This window comes from Stenella coeruleoalba (assembly GCF_951394435.1).
Source record: "Stenella coeruleoalba genome assembly, chromosome: 14".
Classification (NCBI taxonomy): domain Eukaryota; kingdom Metazoa; phylum Chordata; class Mammalia; order Artiodactyla; family Delphinidae; genus Stenella; species Stenella coeruleoalba.
This window is the reverse complement of record NC_137160.1, coordinates 25,676,951-25,690,097: the sequence shown is the minus strand read 5'-3', so window position 1 is coordinate 25,690,097 and position 13,147 is coordinate 25,676,951. Positions and strand designations below refer to the sequence as shown.

At 57.8% G+C, this 13,147-nt stretch overlaps 1 protein-coding gene across 1 annotated transcript; it reads right to left on the bottom strand.

The window, feature by feature from the left end:
* Nucleotides 1-380: 380 nt before the first annotated feature.
* Nucleotides 381-12,804, bottom strand: ZBTB7C (zinc finger and BTB domain containing 7C; the record flags this gene model as incomplete). The annotated part of the gene is made up of 2 exons (XM_079942675.1): nt 11,472-12,804; nt 381-1,032 (listed from the first exon to the last, which is right to left on the bottom strand). Exons 1-2 carry the CDS (start codon nt 12,674-12,676, stop codon nt 381-383), a joined length of 1,857 nt encoding a protein of 618 aa, XP_079798801.1. The 5' UTR covers nt 12,677-12,804.
* Between the last annotated feature and the right edge of the window lie 343 nt (nt 12,805-13,147).

The following is a 13,147-nucleotide window of genomic DNA, read 5'->3' as shown; positions in this document are numbered from 1 at the left end:
TGTATCTTGGGACCCTACCTTCAGCCCTGCTCCATCCATCCGGTCTGCCTCTGGCCAAGCCACCTCCCTCCGTCTAGCCCCACACAGCTCCAAAGTGCTTCTGGACACCTGGTCTGGGGCCTCCTCTTTGGCACGGGCCCCTGTGAGTTTCTGTGTGAGAGCAGAGAGACAGCCAGAGAGAGGCCAGGCCTTTGGGGAGGGGATGCCCATCTCAGACCCCAGCACAGGGGAGGCAGCTGCGTCGGGAGGCCCAGAAAATACCACTGCGGCTGCTATTTGTTTTCCTTTTTTCTTTTGAAATAAAAAGTTCAGACCCATCGGATGGGGCAGGTGGGCCCGGGAGGGGACAGGGAAGCAGGACTGGGGGTGATGAGGCCAGCCTAGTTGTTGGCTTCAGACATGGAGGCCACGTGGTTGAGGCCGGTGAGCCCGGGGAGGCCGGCCAGGCCCGCGGCCCACGGGTCAGGCAGCGGGAAATAGGGACGCGCGGCGGCCACGTTCTCGGCCAGCGCGAAGGCCAAGAGGCCCCCCGCGTTCCGCTCGGCCTCGAGCTGCGCGCGCCCGAACAGCTTCATCTGCGTCTCCTCGAACTGCCGCTCCAGCTCCTGCAGGCTCAGCGCGCCCTTGGGCGCCGCCAGGAAGTGCTTGGCGGGGCTGGGGCCCGGGAGGCACACGGCGGCCCCGCCCAGGTGGCCGCCCACGTCACCCAGCGCGGGGGGCATCACGAAGGCCGCCTTCTCCGGGGCCGGGCCGCCGGGCCCAAAGAGCAGGCTGGCGGCCCTCCAGGCGGCGGGCTTGCGGCCGCGCCGGGGCCGGGCCATACGGCAGCTCTGGCGCTTGATGTGGCGGTGCAGGTGGTCGGAGCGCGTGAAGCTCTTGTAGCAGAACTCGCACTGGTAGGGCCGCACGCCCGTGTGGATGCGCATGTGGTTCTTGAGGTCGTAGTTGTGCACGAACTTGGCGTTGCAGTGGATGCACAGGTAGGGCCGCTCCCCCGTGTGCTTCCTCATGTGGATCTTCAGCTTGTCCTGCCTGCAAGGCAGAGCCAGAGTCAGTCCCTGCCCAGAACCCCAGGAGCCACTCCTCACTCTCTGCTCCCCCTCCTCCAGAACCTGCTAAGGCTCCCGACGGCTGTGGTGTCAACCCTCAGGAATGGGACCCCTGCTAGAATTTACCTTCAACTACTGCGCCACCCCAAGCAGGTGTGGCTCCTCCCCTGGATTAGAGAGTGGATCAGGAGCTGGGCCCAGAGACGCTGCTGTCATTCCAGAACACCTGTTACGCATAAGCTCAGGAGGATGGAGCGCCCACTCTGTCGGGGCCTGTCTCATAGACTGCAGAATAGCCTTGCTGGGGACAGAGGCCCCGAAAGCCAGCAGTCTTTCATTAGTCCTCCAGTGGGGCAGCCACTTCTCATACTGGAGGGCACCTTCAGCTCCACTCTCTCCAGGCAACAGCGTCTTTCCTCGAGGTTCACCCTGATCCCATCCCAGCCCCTTGGGCTGTTGAGACCTGTCAGTCCTCAGCACTAATCCGGGAGGCTACAGGGATCAGGCACACCTTGTTCAAGTCACTCCTGCACTGTGGTTTCTGAGCCCCAGCCCTTGGCTCTCCTCTTTGTCTGCAGACGATTCCAGGGTTTACAAAACAGCCAGGTGCAACAAGAATGCAGCCTAAGCTAGGGCAGAGCTTTTCAGGGTTTAAGCAGTATTATTCAGAGGTAAGAGATGACGTGGGGCTGCAGCTCCCATCAGCAGGTGTGGGAGCCTCTGCTCCAGCTGCAAACCCACTGCTAACGTGATGGGTGACCTTAGGTGAGTTACTTAACCTCTCTGCACTGAGCCGAACCTAGCACGAGACGTCAATGCCTGTTGTCCAGAGCTGATGGAGAGAAATTCGGGTTGTGTTGAGCTAGATTCAACACACCTCCTGGCGGTCTTGGAAGGAAAACAGACATCTCAAGCCTGTTTCTGTAAAGAGTGAATGCTGCATAAACCAGCTAAAGGAGCCTTTCAGCCACACAGAAGTGGAGGCAGGTGAGCTTCGAGAACGCTCAGGATCCTTCTGCAGCCTTCCTTGACCAGGCCGGGCAGGCCAGGAAGCTGTGTCCAGCCTCCCACCTCCTCCCTGCAGGTGTGGCTTGGGTGGAGCGTCTGCCTGTAATTTTTGGCTTGGTTTTGAGGTTGGAGCAGATGTGGAGCCCAGGCATCCGCCCTAAAATGGCCAGATTTAAACCACACTCAACATAACCCCAGCACAGCAGGAGCGGGTCCTGGTCTCCTGGTGTCCCCTGGCCGCTAGAGGTCTCACTGGCTCTCATTTTCCGGCTAGTTCCCCAGGGGTGGGGCAGGAGAGAAAAGGACATTCATGAGTACACTGGCAGGGACCAGGGGAGAAGGACCAAAAGGACAGATCCGTTTCCCCCACCTGTGCTCCCTGGAAGGCTGGAGGGCACGTGGGGGGTGGGGGAGGAGAGTGGGGTAGGCAGGGCAGAGGAAGGGAGAGTTGGTATCCTTCACACACCAGACACCGCCATCCCCGTCCCTGCCCTTCCCACAGCCCACCAGCTGCCCCCAGGCTGCACAGTAAGTCCCCCGCTGTGACATCTCATGTGCCCTTCTGCCACCAGCGTGCTGCTCTTATGGTCTTTGGAACCCACATTGCATCCCGGTGATTGGATTTTTGAGCATCCTGGCTAGTGGATCTCAAACTTGATGAGCCATTATCAGGGTCTGATGAAACACCGAGTGCCGGGCCTCCCTCCCAGACCGCCTGAGTCAGTAGGTCTGCGGGGGAGAGAGCAGAGAGTTTGCATTTTGAATATGCTGCCGGATGTTGCTGCTGCTGGTGGTCTGAGAACCACTGGCCTAGGTTAATCCTTCAGTTGGCTGGTGGGCAGACTGAGGCCCAGGGAGGGTTAGGGTTAGGACCAGGGAGGTGAAGTCCCTGAGGTCACCGCAAGGGTAATGGCAGAGCTGGGACTAGGACAGCCTAGGCCTCTCTCCTCAGCACTGCACTGTGACCTGTGTAAAAATGTAGGGGTGGGGTGCAGAGTGCTCTCTGTAGCCCTAGAGTGACGCTGTACAGTCCTGGGGAATATGTCTCGGGACTCCACACGTTTGCTCAGGCTCTGACGAAACACTGATGCTAGGTGTTGGCTATGCTGGGTGGTTGGCTAGGCTCACGCACTGGCTGAGGGACTCATCCTCACCAGGGCCTAGTGGAGGGTCAGCTGAGAGTCACCAGTGGGGCTTTAAATACATCATCTCATTCAGTCCTCACTACAACCTTATAAGGGAGATTTTTTAAAAAATTACTATTACATATATTTAATAGTATTGACACCCTCAAATAATGGACAATGCAAATGGTAAACCTTCAAATGTCAAGGGCCTCTTTAAATACGCACTGCTTCTCCTGAGCTTCCTGTTAGGGCATCTAAAGTAAATCACACTTCAGAGGCGACCGGCCCAAGTGTGGGAGACGTGCTGAGAAGGTGGCGACAATTTCCTCTCGTTGAGCACCTGCTGTGAGCAGGCAAGTACACCTTTTCAATGACCCTGGAAAGTCATTATTCACAGGCAAGGTACAGTGCAGGAAAGGGATCCCCACTAGGGGTGTGGGAGCCCCTGCTCCAGCTTCAGACCCCCCCACTAACTTGCTGGGTGACCTTTAGGCAAGTTATTTAACCTCTCCATGCAGAGTTGAACCTAGGGCTAGACATCAGTTCCTATTGACGAGGAATCTCCGTTTGCATGAGCTCGATTCAACACACCTGGATTAATTTCCTCACTGGGACTGAGGAATCGCTGGGGGCTCAGCGAAGTCAAACAGCTTTCGCAGAGGTACCAGCCGGTGAGGGGCAGAGGGGCATGGAGGGCTATCTGGGCGTGGTTTGCTGGCAAGCTCTTCTGAGGATTTTCATACTGAGTGTTCCCAGCCTGAAGCCTGTAGGGGCTGCCTCAGGAAGTACAGCCCAAACAATCATACCAGGGCATCTGCAGCCAGCCTTCCGTCTCTGGGGTCAGAAGACTGGGCCAAGCTGTGGGAGCAGCTCAGCCTGGGCAGGAGCCACTGTCCCCAGTGGAGACTTTTCATGGGAGCAGCGGGGGAGGAGGGTGGACAAACCTCATAAGTTAGTCCTGGAAAAAATTTAGAGAGCATTTAGTTTACTGAGAGCACGTCTGAATCAGTGGGCCCAGTAACCTGCATCCCTAGCGGTATGCGTCCCAGGACCTTGAAAATACTGATCTAACCCAGCCCATTCCCAGGGAGGGAATGGCTTTCTTGAGGTCACACAGCCTCCTTATTTCTGTAATGACCTTTCCATGGAGATGTAATGCGCGTGTGCATTGGCAGAGCAGGGCCCGGGCTCGGCACACTCTAAGAACCGGACCAGGTCCTTTGCTGCCCTGGGCCTCAGTTTCCTGACCTCTAAAATGGGAGGCTGTGCTGCACCATTTTGACCTTTGGTGTTCTGAGAGTGTTTGCATCTGGGAAATGGGCTCATACTGAATCTCTCTCTGGCTGGCTGGCTTCATGTATTTCCGCTCTTCTACCCTTGCTCCTTTACGCATCTGATCTGCTGCCAGAGGCATCATGAGTGAGTTGGAATGTTCCAGTCTGACTCTCAGCAGCTGAGCTCTTGGTCACTTTCCTTCAGGACTGGGGGTCCGGTGCCCCCTTAAAATCTTCCAAGCCCCCTAACCCTGTCCAAAGGCCTGTGTGCTAACTCACCCCTTAGCATGGCTTTGAAGTCTCCTTACAAGCTCACGCCTTCCAGTTATAAAGGGATAAGATCTGGGGGCCCTTGGGGACTATAGTGAACAATACTGTATTATATATTTGAAAGTTACTAAGAGAGTAGATCTTAGATGTTCTCACCACACACACAAAAAAGGTAACTAAGTGAGGTGATGGGTGTGTTAACTAATGTGATTGTGGTAATCGTTTCACAATATATGTGCATATCAAATCATCACTGTTGTACACCTTAAAGTTATACAGTGTTATATGTCAGATATATCTCAATAAAGCTGGAAAAAAGAATCACCCCATATCCTTTGCCAGCCCCCGTCCCTCCCCACAGTACTGCACCACATGGACACACTGTTCCCCTAGCAGGCCATGCTCTGGTCAGCTTTGCATCTTTGAATCTCCGTTGGCATGAGCTGGACCACCAGCCCCCCTGGCTCAGAGCCTGCCATATTATGGGATGGATGCTGGTAAGCCCTGGCTCCTTCCCCTTCTGTGCGTATCCTGTGTTTGGACACCACGCTCCGTCCCTTAGGTTCCCACCAGATGTCCAAGCGTAGATGCCGGCACGTGTGCTCTTTCCTTCCCGGCCGTGAGCCCTCCTCTTCCCTGCACCCACATCCTTCCTCTCTGAGTTTACCCTTGCAAACTGCCCTGCCTGAAATGTCTACCACTCCCAATCCCCCTGATTCTTCAGTGGTCAAACTCACATGCAGTCTTTCATAAACCCTTCTCTGTCCACCCAGGCCTTATCCTTTGCCCTGACCTTCCAGAGCACTTGAACGCTGCAGCCCGAGGCAGGTCACCTGAGGGGCAGGGAGGGAGCAACAGAGGACGATGTGTCAGCATCATCCTCTTCTGTCCCCTAAAGGCCCCATACGTATCAGCATTGCCCTCCCAGCAAGTCCCGAGCCCTGGGGGCCCAGTCTCCCTGTCTGCGCTCTGTGGCCCCAATTCAGGCACACAGGTGCTCCTGGCAGATGGGAACACCTGTTCAGAGGCTGTCTTTCCTGCCTTTATTTCCCATGCATGCTATTCCCAGGGCAGGGCCGTCACGTGTGCTGTTTCCCTTAGCTGCCCCTCATGCCTGAGGAGCCACCGCCCTGTCCCTGGCTCCTGGGGCCCTGTCTTGTTAGGCGCCTAGACAGCAAGATGATGCAGGAAGCAGCAAATTCATGGACAGTGAGCTGCAAAAAAGGAGCCCAGGCTCAGGGACGTTCCCGTCAGTACTAATCATGAGCGCGGGTCAGGACCTAACTGCGCAGGTGGTTGGTTATAAGGGCTTCAGTAAAGCCCGTGAAATTGGCCCTTCCATCATTCTCGTGAGGAAGAGGAGGCAAAGAGAAGTGCTGTCATGTGTCCAGAGCTTTCCTGATCTTGGGCAATATATGGAGTCATAAATCTGGGCGTGAACTTAGGGAGCACCTGCTCCAACCCCCTCGTGTTACACATGGGGAAACCGAGGCCCAGAGAGGGGAGGTGACTCGGCCAAAGTCACACAGCTAGTTAGAGGCAGATGCAAGCCCTCAAGCTAGGGTTCCTGATCACCACGGCAGTGCCCTTTCCAAGGGGCTGCAGTCCCCAGGAGACACTGCCTTCTGTGTCCCCACATGCCGGCCCTGCTCCCTCCACACTTGTTCAGCATGTGGCCCGGATGGTACTGGAACCTGCTCAGATAAGAACCCAGCAGATGCTTTGGAGTTCTGCCCGGTGCTCCTCACTGTACAGTGGGTGGTCATGGCCGCGGCCCGCTGGTGCGGGGCCACTTCTCAGAACTGCCCAGTCCAAACCTGACGTGCTCCTCCCTCGCCCTGTCCCCTTGTCTGCCGTCTCATCCCTTTACTCTGCACCTGGGACCCAGGCCAGGTCACATGCATGCAAGCCTTGACCGGTATTCCCCCTTCCAGCTTGGAGAGCTCATTGTCAAGAAAGATGAGCCAGTCCTGGTGATATCATTCCCCTGAGTGAAAGGAAAGGGCCCCGGGTCCTGGGCCTCAGTGGAGGCTCCCAAGTGAGGATAACGCTTTCCCAACACCATCCACTCAGACTTCTTGGTAACCTGATGGTCTGAGACAAATTATCTTCCTGCTGCCACTGCTAACGATACTACATTATCTTAATAAGGTCCCCAGAGCTGCCAGGAGTGGGAGAACTAAGAAAAAAAAGCATCATCTGCCAGGCTCCCGGCCTTGTTTGGAGAGAGAACTGTGGGGCGCCACGGAGCAACCAGCGTTTGGCTTGCTCTGGGGGCCAGGGGGTGGGGGCTAAAAGTTGCAGCCTTCACAGGATGTCGGTAGGGGATTCAGTGGAGACTGGGGAAATCGTGGCTCATCAGAGATTGATTTCTCGGGGTACAGAGCTTGGGTTGCCCATCCTTCTCCTCCACGGGACCACTGTTGTCTCAGGAGCTGGTCTCTTCTCACGTGTGGCAGTTTCTTGACTTCACCACGTGTCCGCCAGACCTGACTGGAGCGCCTGTGAGAGCCAGGCTGCGGGTGGGATGCGGGGGCTCCAGGAGGGAAGACTGCCCCAGCATGTGTGCTAGGGGCTCCCCCGACAGGCGGCCTGGACTCAAGGACCCACGTGGCAGGACAGGAGCATTAAGAGTCTTCTGAGGCCTTCACAGGCCCAGGCCAGGCCTAGTTGGTGGTGATGACAGGGGTTGGGGCAACGAGGAGGGGGAGGGCCCTGTGAGGTGGGTGGGCAGGGAAAAGTCCCACCAAGGGCAGCAGCGTCCCTCTGCACGCAGAGAGGATGAATACCTTCTTGTCCTCCCTGGCCCACATGCTCCCCGTTCTTCAAGGCCCATCCTAGGGGCCACCTCTGGCCCACTGACCCTGTAGTCCTGACCTTTGGCCCAGGCTTCCAGACTTTCTGGGAATAGAAGTAAAGGACTCCTGACGAGGAGGGTCTGGGGGAATCTTGGTCCAGGCTACCTCTGCCCTAAGTCCTGGAACTGTTTCTCTCTCCCGAGTCGGAGCCACAGGACCAGTTTCATCACGAGCTGTCTCTGCAGCCAGCACAGACTGCAGCCGTCCTCAGGAAGAAAACGGTGACCTTGGACCAGGCTAGGGGAGTGGACACATAGACTCAGGCATAGACAGAGGAACTTGGAGTCCAGGTGATCATGGGATGGCCAGAGCTAGGAGGGGACAGCAGGGGGCCAGAGATACACCATCTGGTTGAAGCCTTTGAGGCCTTTCCTGTGGCTCCAGGGGTGTCTCATAGCTGGAAAGATCAGTGGTGGGACAACCGTGGGACTGGCTGAAATCTAGAGCTGGCTCGGAGGTGAGATTCCCGACACCAAGGAATAGACACATGATGGTGGGGCTGCAGTCCCTTCTTGGACACCCACAGAATGAGAGCAGTAAGTGGGGCCTCAGGGCCAGAAGGGGCTCTGTTGGAAGGATGCCCAAGGCCCCTCCGCCGTGTTGTACTGCTGAAGCCATGAAGAATGGTGTTCCCACGGGGCGTGGACATGCTGGGAGCTGGCATCGGAGGCCATAACTCAGAGCCGGGGCCACCTTGCAGGGGGAGGGTGGGTCACTCCAACGTCCCCCAGGAGGGAGGGGAAGTGGGATCAACATCAAGAAGAGAGGAAAGGAGGCCTGACCGGAGAGCAGAAGCTCAGCTATAATTAAGCAAAGACTCGGGCTCCAGAAAGGAAAATAGTGTCCATGAGGAGGACGTGAGGGCAGCAGGTCAGGGGTCCCTCAGCCTCGCGGGGGGTCCAGTCCCAGGTAGTGGCTTTGCATTGCAAGGGAGTCTGGGAATTCCGAGTCAAAGAGGCAGCAGCTGCTGCTCTAAGTGGCTGCTGAAGACGCCTCCAGCTGAGGAGGGCAGTGTTACAGATGTTGGCGGCCGGAAGTCAGCCACAAAGGGGGGGCTCCCCGTGGAAAGGCTGCGAGAGGACTTGGCTATACAGAGAGTTACAGGCCACCCGGACCTGGACAGGCCAGTGTTGAGGCTCTCTGAAGGCTGAAAAGAATCCTGCAGGCAGCTCCGGGGAGGCGACAGAAGGGCAGCAAGGAACGAGCGATTCCGAAGAATGTGATGGGGAGGGGTGTCGAGGGGTGTCCATCACGGGCAGCCACAGCCCGCAGTGAGAAATAAAGTCCCTAGGGGAGGAGGCCAAGAAACTCTCCTCCACCCTCTCCCCACTCCGGGTATCTCTGCTCCTGGGAAGGGGACCCCAGAGCTTTCCTGATCTGTCTCAGGAGGGCCAGTGCCCAGTGGGCACCGAGTGAGGGGAGATGTGGATGGAGGCGGGAACGAAGCTGCGCCAGCTGGAGACAGGCCGGGGGCCCGGGTGGCTGTCGTTCTGTTGAACAGGACTAGACCGCAGGGAGGGCAGGGCCGGGGGCTGGATGGCTGGAACCCGCCCCACAGCTGATCTGGCCTGGAGGGGTGGTGAGCGGGCAGGCACATCGACCACCCTGAGTGATCAGCAGGAATGTGCTGGGAGGGAGGGTTCTGGAATGCGACCCTCCTATACAACACAGCTTTGAGGCCCAAACCAGGAGGCCCACGCAGAGGATGTTCTGGTGTCAAGAGGGTGAGAAGTCTGTCTCGACTGACCGAGTTTAAAACTTTCCCTAGGGAAGGCAGGGACACAGACCGCCATGGCCCTCACAGCGGAGTGTGGGAAAGGCCCGGAGGGAAGTGGGGAACGGAAGGGACATGGGGACTTGGTGGGGGGGCAGGGCAGACTCGCTCTGAGGTACCCTGAGATGCAGCACATCCCCTTGAAGCCACAGACAAGGGTCTCCCCTGGACGGAGGGGTGTCCCCAAGTGTCAGCCGTCTGTGCAGGGGACAAGCAAAGGAGGTGGAGCCCAGATGGCGGGACTCAGGGGCTGGCTTTTCTGGACCAGGCCTGTGAAGGGTGTCCACGTCTTGAAGTCATTCCCAGGGGGCTGCGGAGAGGCACTGGCTCCAGATGCATGAACTGTGCTTGAATCTGGACTGGGCTCTGGTTTATCTTCCGTTATCCCTGTGCTTTTGTCAAGCCTTTACAGGGGTTCTATGGCTCTAAGGTGAATTCAGGAGAAGAGGAGGGAGGGAGGAGGAGGCGACGTAAGAGTGGCAGGGCCAGTAGTGGGGGGCACCCGAGAGGGGGTGAATCTCGGGGACTTTGGGGCCAGCTGCTCTGCAGCGGTAAGAGAAGCTAGCACTTGAGGTCAGCACTGCTGGGTGGAAGGGGACACACCCGGGGTATGGGGGGCCCTGCCCCTCTGCACCCGGAAATGCTCCCTTCACTGTCAGCTCGGAGCGGCTGGGAGATTCTGCTGGGGTTTCCTTCACAGAAGCAGCTGTGAGGGGACCCCAGGCCACCTTGGAAACAATCCGCGTTGTCTTTCGAAGCGGTCACCGGAAGACCCTGCAGAGCTGTTTTCACAACTGTCAGCTGAACACGTTCCGGTACCCTCTCTGGCAACCTCAAATCGAGTTTTCAAGCCGCCAAAGAGAGTGCGTCTCGTTACTTAGCAGAACTCATCTTGTTTTTCCCCCAAAAGCACTGCCCCTGATTTGATAAACAACCTGATGCCAAACATTGCATTCTCCTCAAAAACCAAAGCTTTGGGCCCACTGGGGCCAATCGAAAGAACGAGCCCCCAGCAATTCCCAAAGATGAACTGCTAGGGGGCTACGGGGTGGCAGCAGCACCACTGGAATAAGCGTGGGTTTCTCAAGGCGGGTTCTCTGATGGACACCGGGGCAATGTGGGGAAAGGACCTGGTCTAGGAAGTCACAGTCCCAGGGCAGGTAAACCACATCCGACACACTGAAATGACCAAGCCCTGATGCAGGGCACTCACCAGAACCTTCCGCAGTGTGGACATGGCTGGGAAGGTCAGCCTCACATCAGTGACCACAATCGGCACCAACAGACCTTATCTCCCCCCAGTGAGGCCCATCAAAACCTAGCACTGGACAAATCGGACCCCACATCATCCCACCAATCAGTTTTGGCCACAAAAGTTGCTGTGCAGAGAAGGTACACAACACACGCGTGCTGAACGGGATGGAGTCCGGGAGAGATGAAAGGCTTATCGTGTACTGATTTCAAAGTTCAACTTTTATAACGGCATAGAGTTAACCCTCTTCCCAACATGGACAGTCAAGGGGGAGAACGTAAAAGGAGGCCCAGCCTTTAGGTCTGACCCAAAATAGGACTGAAAGGGCCTACAGGGGTCTCACTGGGGTTCCAGTCCCAGCTCTGCCCTTTCCCAGCTGGGCTTAGGAGTGGCTGACTAGCCACTGGGAGACAGATCACCTATCTGTGGACAAAGCCCATGGCCCTCCCTGACTTCCAGGACGTGGCGGGGGCGGTAGTATATGTAATCCATTCAAGACAGGCCCTGGCATGCTGTCTGGGCTCCAAATAAAATAAAGGAGGGGCTGCACTCCATTGGGGAGCTTCAAACTGGCTTTCCTGGATCTACAGCAGGTGCTGAGATCCCCCCTCCCCACTTCTGCCTTAACCAGAACAGCTCCGCTCTGATCTCTTTTGCATCTTGGCCTTATACCTGATAGCATAGATAGGAAAATATCTGAAAATCACTGCCCCAGCTAATTCCTAGCACCTGTTCTGGCGATGAGCTTGCTGTGCATCTAGGATCCAGCTGGACCTCCCCTGACCTGGGTCCCTCTCCATCCCCGAGGCCCCCGGCCCTCCCCGCCCTGCCCCTCACACCCACAGGCCTCCGTTCGCACCTGGTGAAGCGGACCTCGCAGATGTTGCACATGTATGGCTTCTCCCCGGTGTGGGTCCTCATGTGCCGTGGCAGCTTCCCGGCCCCCATGATGACTTTGTGGCAGATGGGGCACTGCTGAGAGGCCTTGGGCTTCAGCTTGCGCTCCTCCACCAGCGGCCAGGGCGGGAAGAGGCCCCCTAGGTGGGTGGCGCTCAGGAAGTTGAGATAGGCACCGTAGTCATTCTCTGCCTTGATGGGGCCCAGCGGCCCCCCGGGAAGGTCCGGGAACATGGCCTTGAAGAAGTCGCTGGGGAAGGGCGGCGGCGGAGGTGGGGGCAGCTCCCCCCTCTCCTCCTCCTTGATCTTGCGGTTCTTGATGACCAGGTCTAGGGGCCCGCTGTCCATGGGCTGCTCGGGCAGCTGGGCAAAGGCACCGAAGTCCCCCGACCAGAGGTGTGGAAAGAAGTCCGGGGCGAACGGAGATAAGGAGGGTCTCCTGTCGGGGATGTTGGCTTTGGGGTACAGGTTCTCCCTCAGCAGAGATTCAATGGAGAAGTCCCGGATCACGCCCAGGTGGCCAGGGCTGCCGGCCCGGAAGGAATCGGGGAAGTCCCTGGGAGCGTCCGAACAGGCCTCCGAGAGGTGGTCCATCCTGGACGGGCTTTGGTGGCAGCTGATGTCCTGGGGGTCAGGCAAGTTGTCTTGATCAGCAAAGTCCTCCGTGTCGTCGTCCTCCTCCTCCTCTTCCTCCTCCTCCTCCTCTTCGTCCTCCTCGTCGTCGTCATCTTCGTCATCGTCGTCGTCCTCTTTGTCATCCTCCTCCTCCCCGTCGCCCCCGGGCTCCATGATCTCCAGGCACACGTTCACGATGCACTGGATCTCCAGCATCCTGGCGGCGTTGAGGATGTGCTTGACGTTGGAGGCCGTGATGGTGAGCGTGGAGGTGTAGGCGAACTCCAGGATGGCGGCCAGCGCCTCAGGCTGGACGAAGTCGATCTCGTAGACGTAGGGCTGGCTGGCTAAGGTGCCGGCTGTGAAGAGCTTCTTGAAGTACTTGCTGCAGGCGGCCAGGACGGAGCGGTGGGTGCGGTACTCCTGCTCTTGCACCACCAGGAGCACGTCGCAGAGCAGCCCGTCATGCCGCTGCTCGTTCAGGCTGCACAGGACCTCGCTGCTGTGGTTGGGGAAGGGAATGCCGATCAGCTCGTCAATGCCATTGGCCATGTTCTCAGCCAGAGCCCTGTGGGGACACACACAAGGAGAGACCGGGTCAGAGGACGTGGCCCCAGGAGGGGATGCCAGCTCCGGGACCCTGGCCCCGGGAGGCCAGGCCGGTGGGCGTGCTTGCCCACCCCACCCCTGCCTTTGCTTGGGGCTCCCCTCCCTCCCCCTCTGCTAGAAACCCGGCCCCTCTTCCTCAGCTTTTCCCAATCTCACCTGGAACTCAGAGCCCCGCTCAAAAGCTGGGGCTTCTCGTGAACCACTGGGCTTTTCCCGGGACCCCAAAGGCACTTGGAGTTGGGCTTGTCATTGGGCAGCTGGCGTCTGCCTTTAAGGCTGTGGAATCTTCTCGCAGGCCCGATTTCACTGAATTCCACTTTGGGAATGTGCAATTCCTGAACGCGGGGACGGACAGCCATGTGAAACTCCATTGCTCTGTATGCTACGGGAATGGTGGCCGCTACGGACTCACAC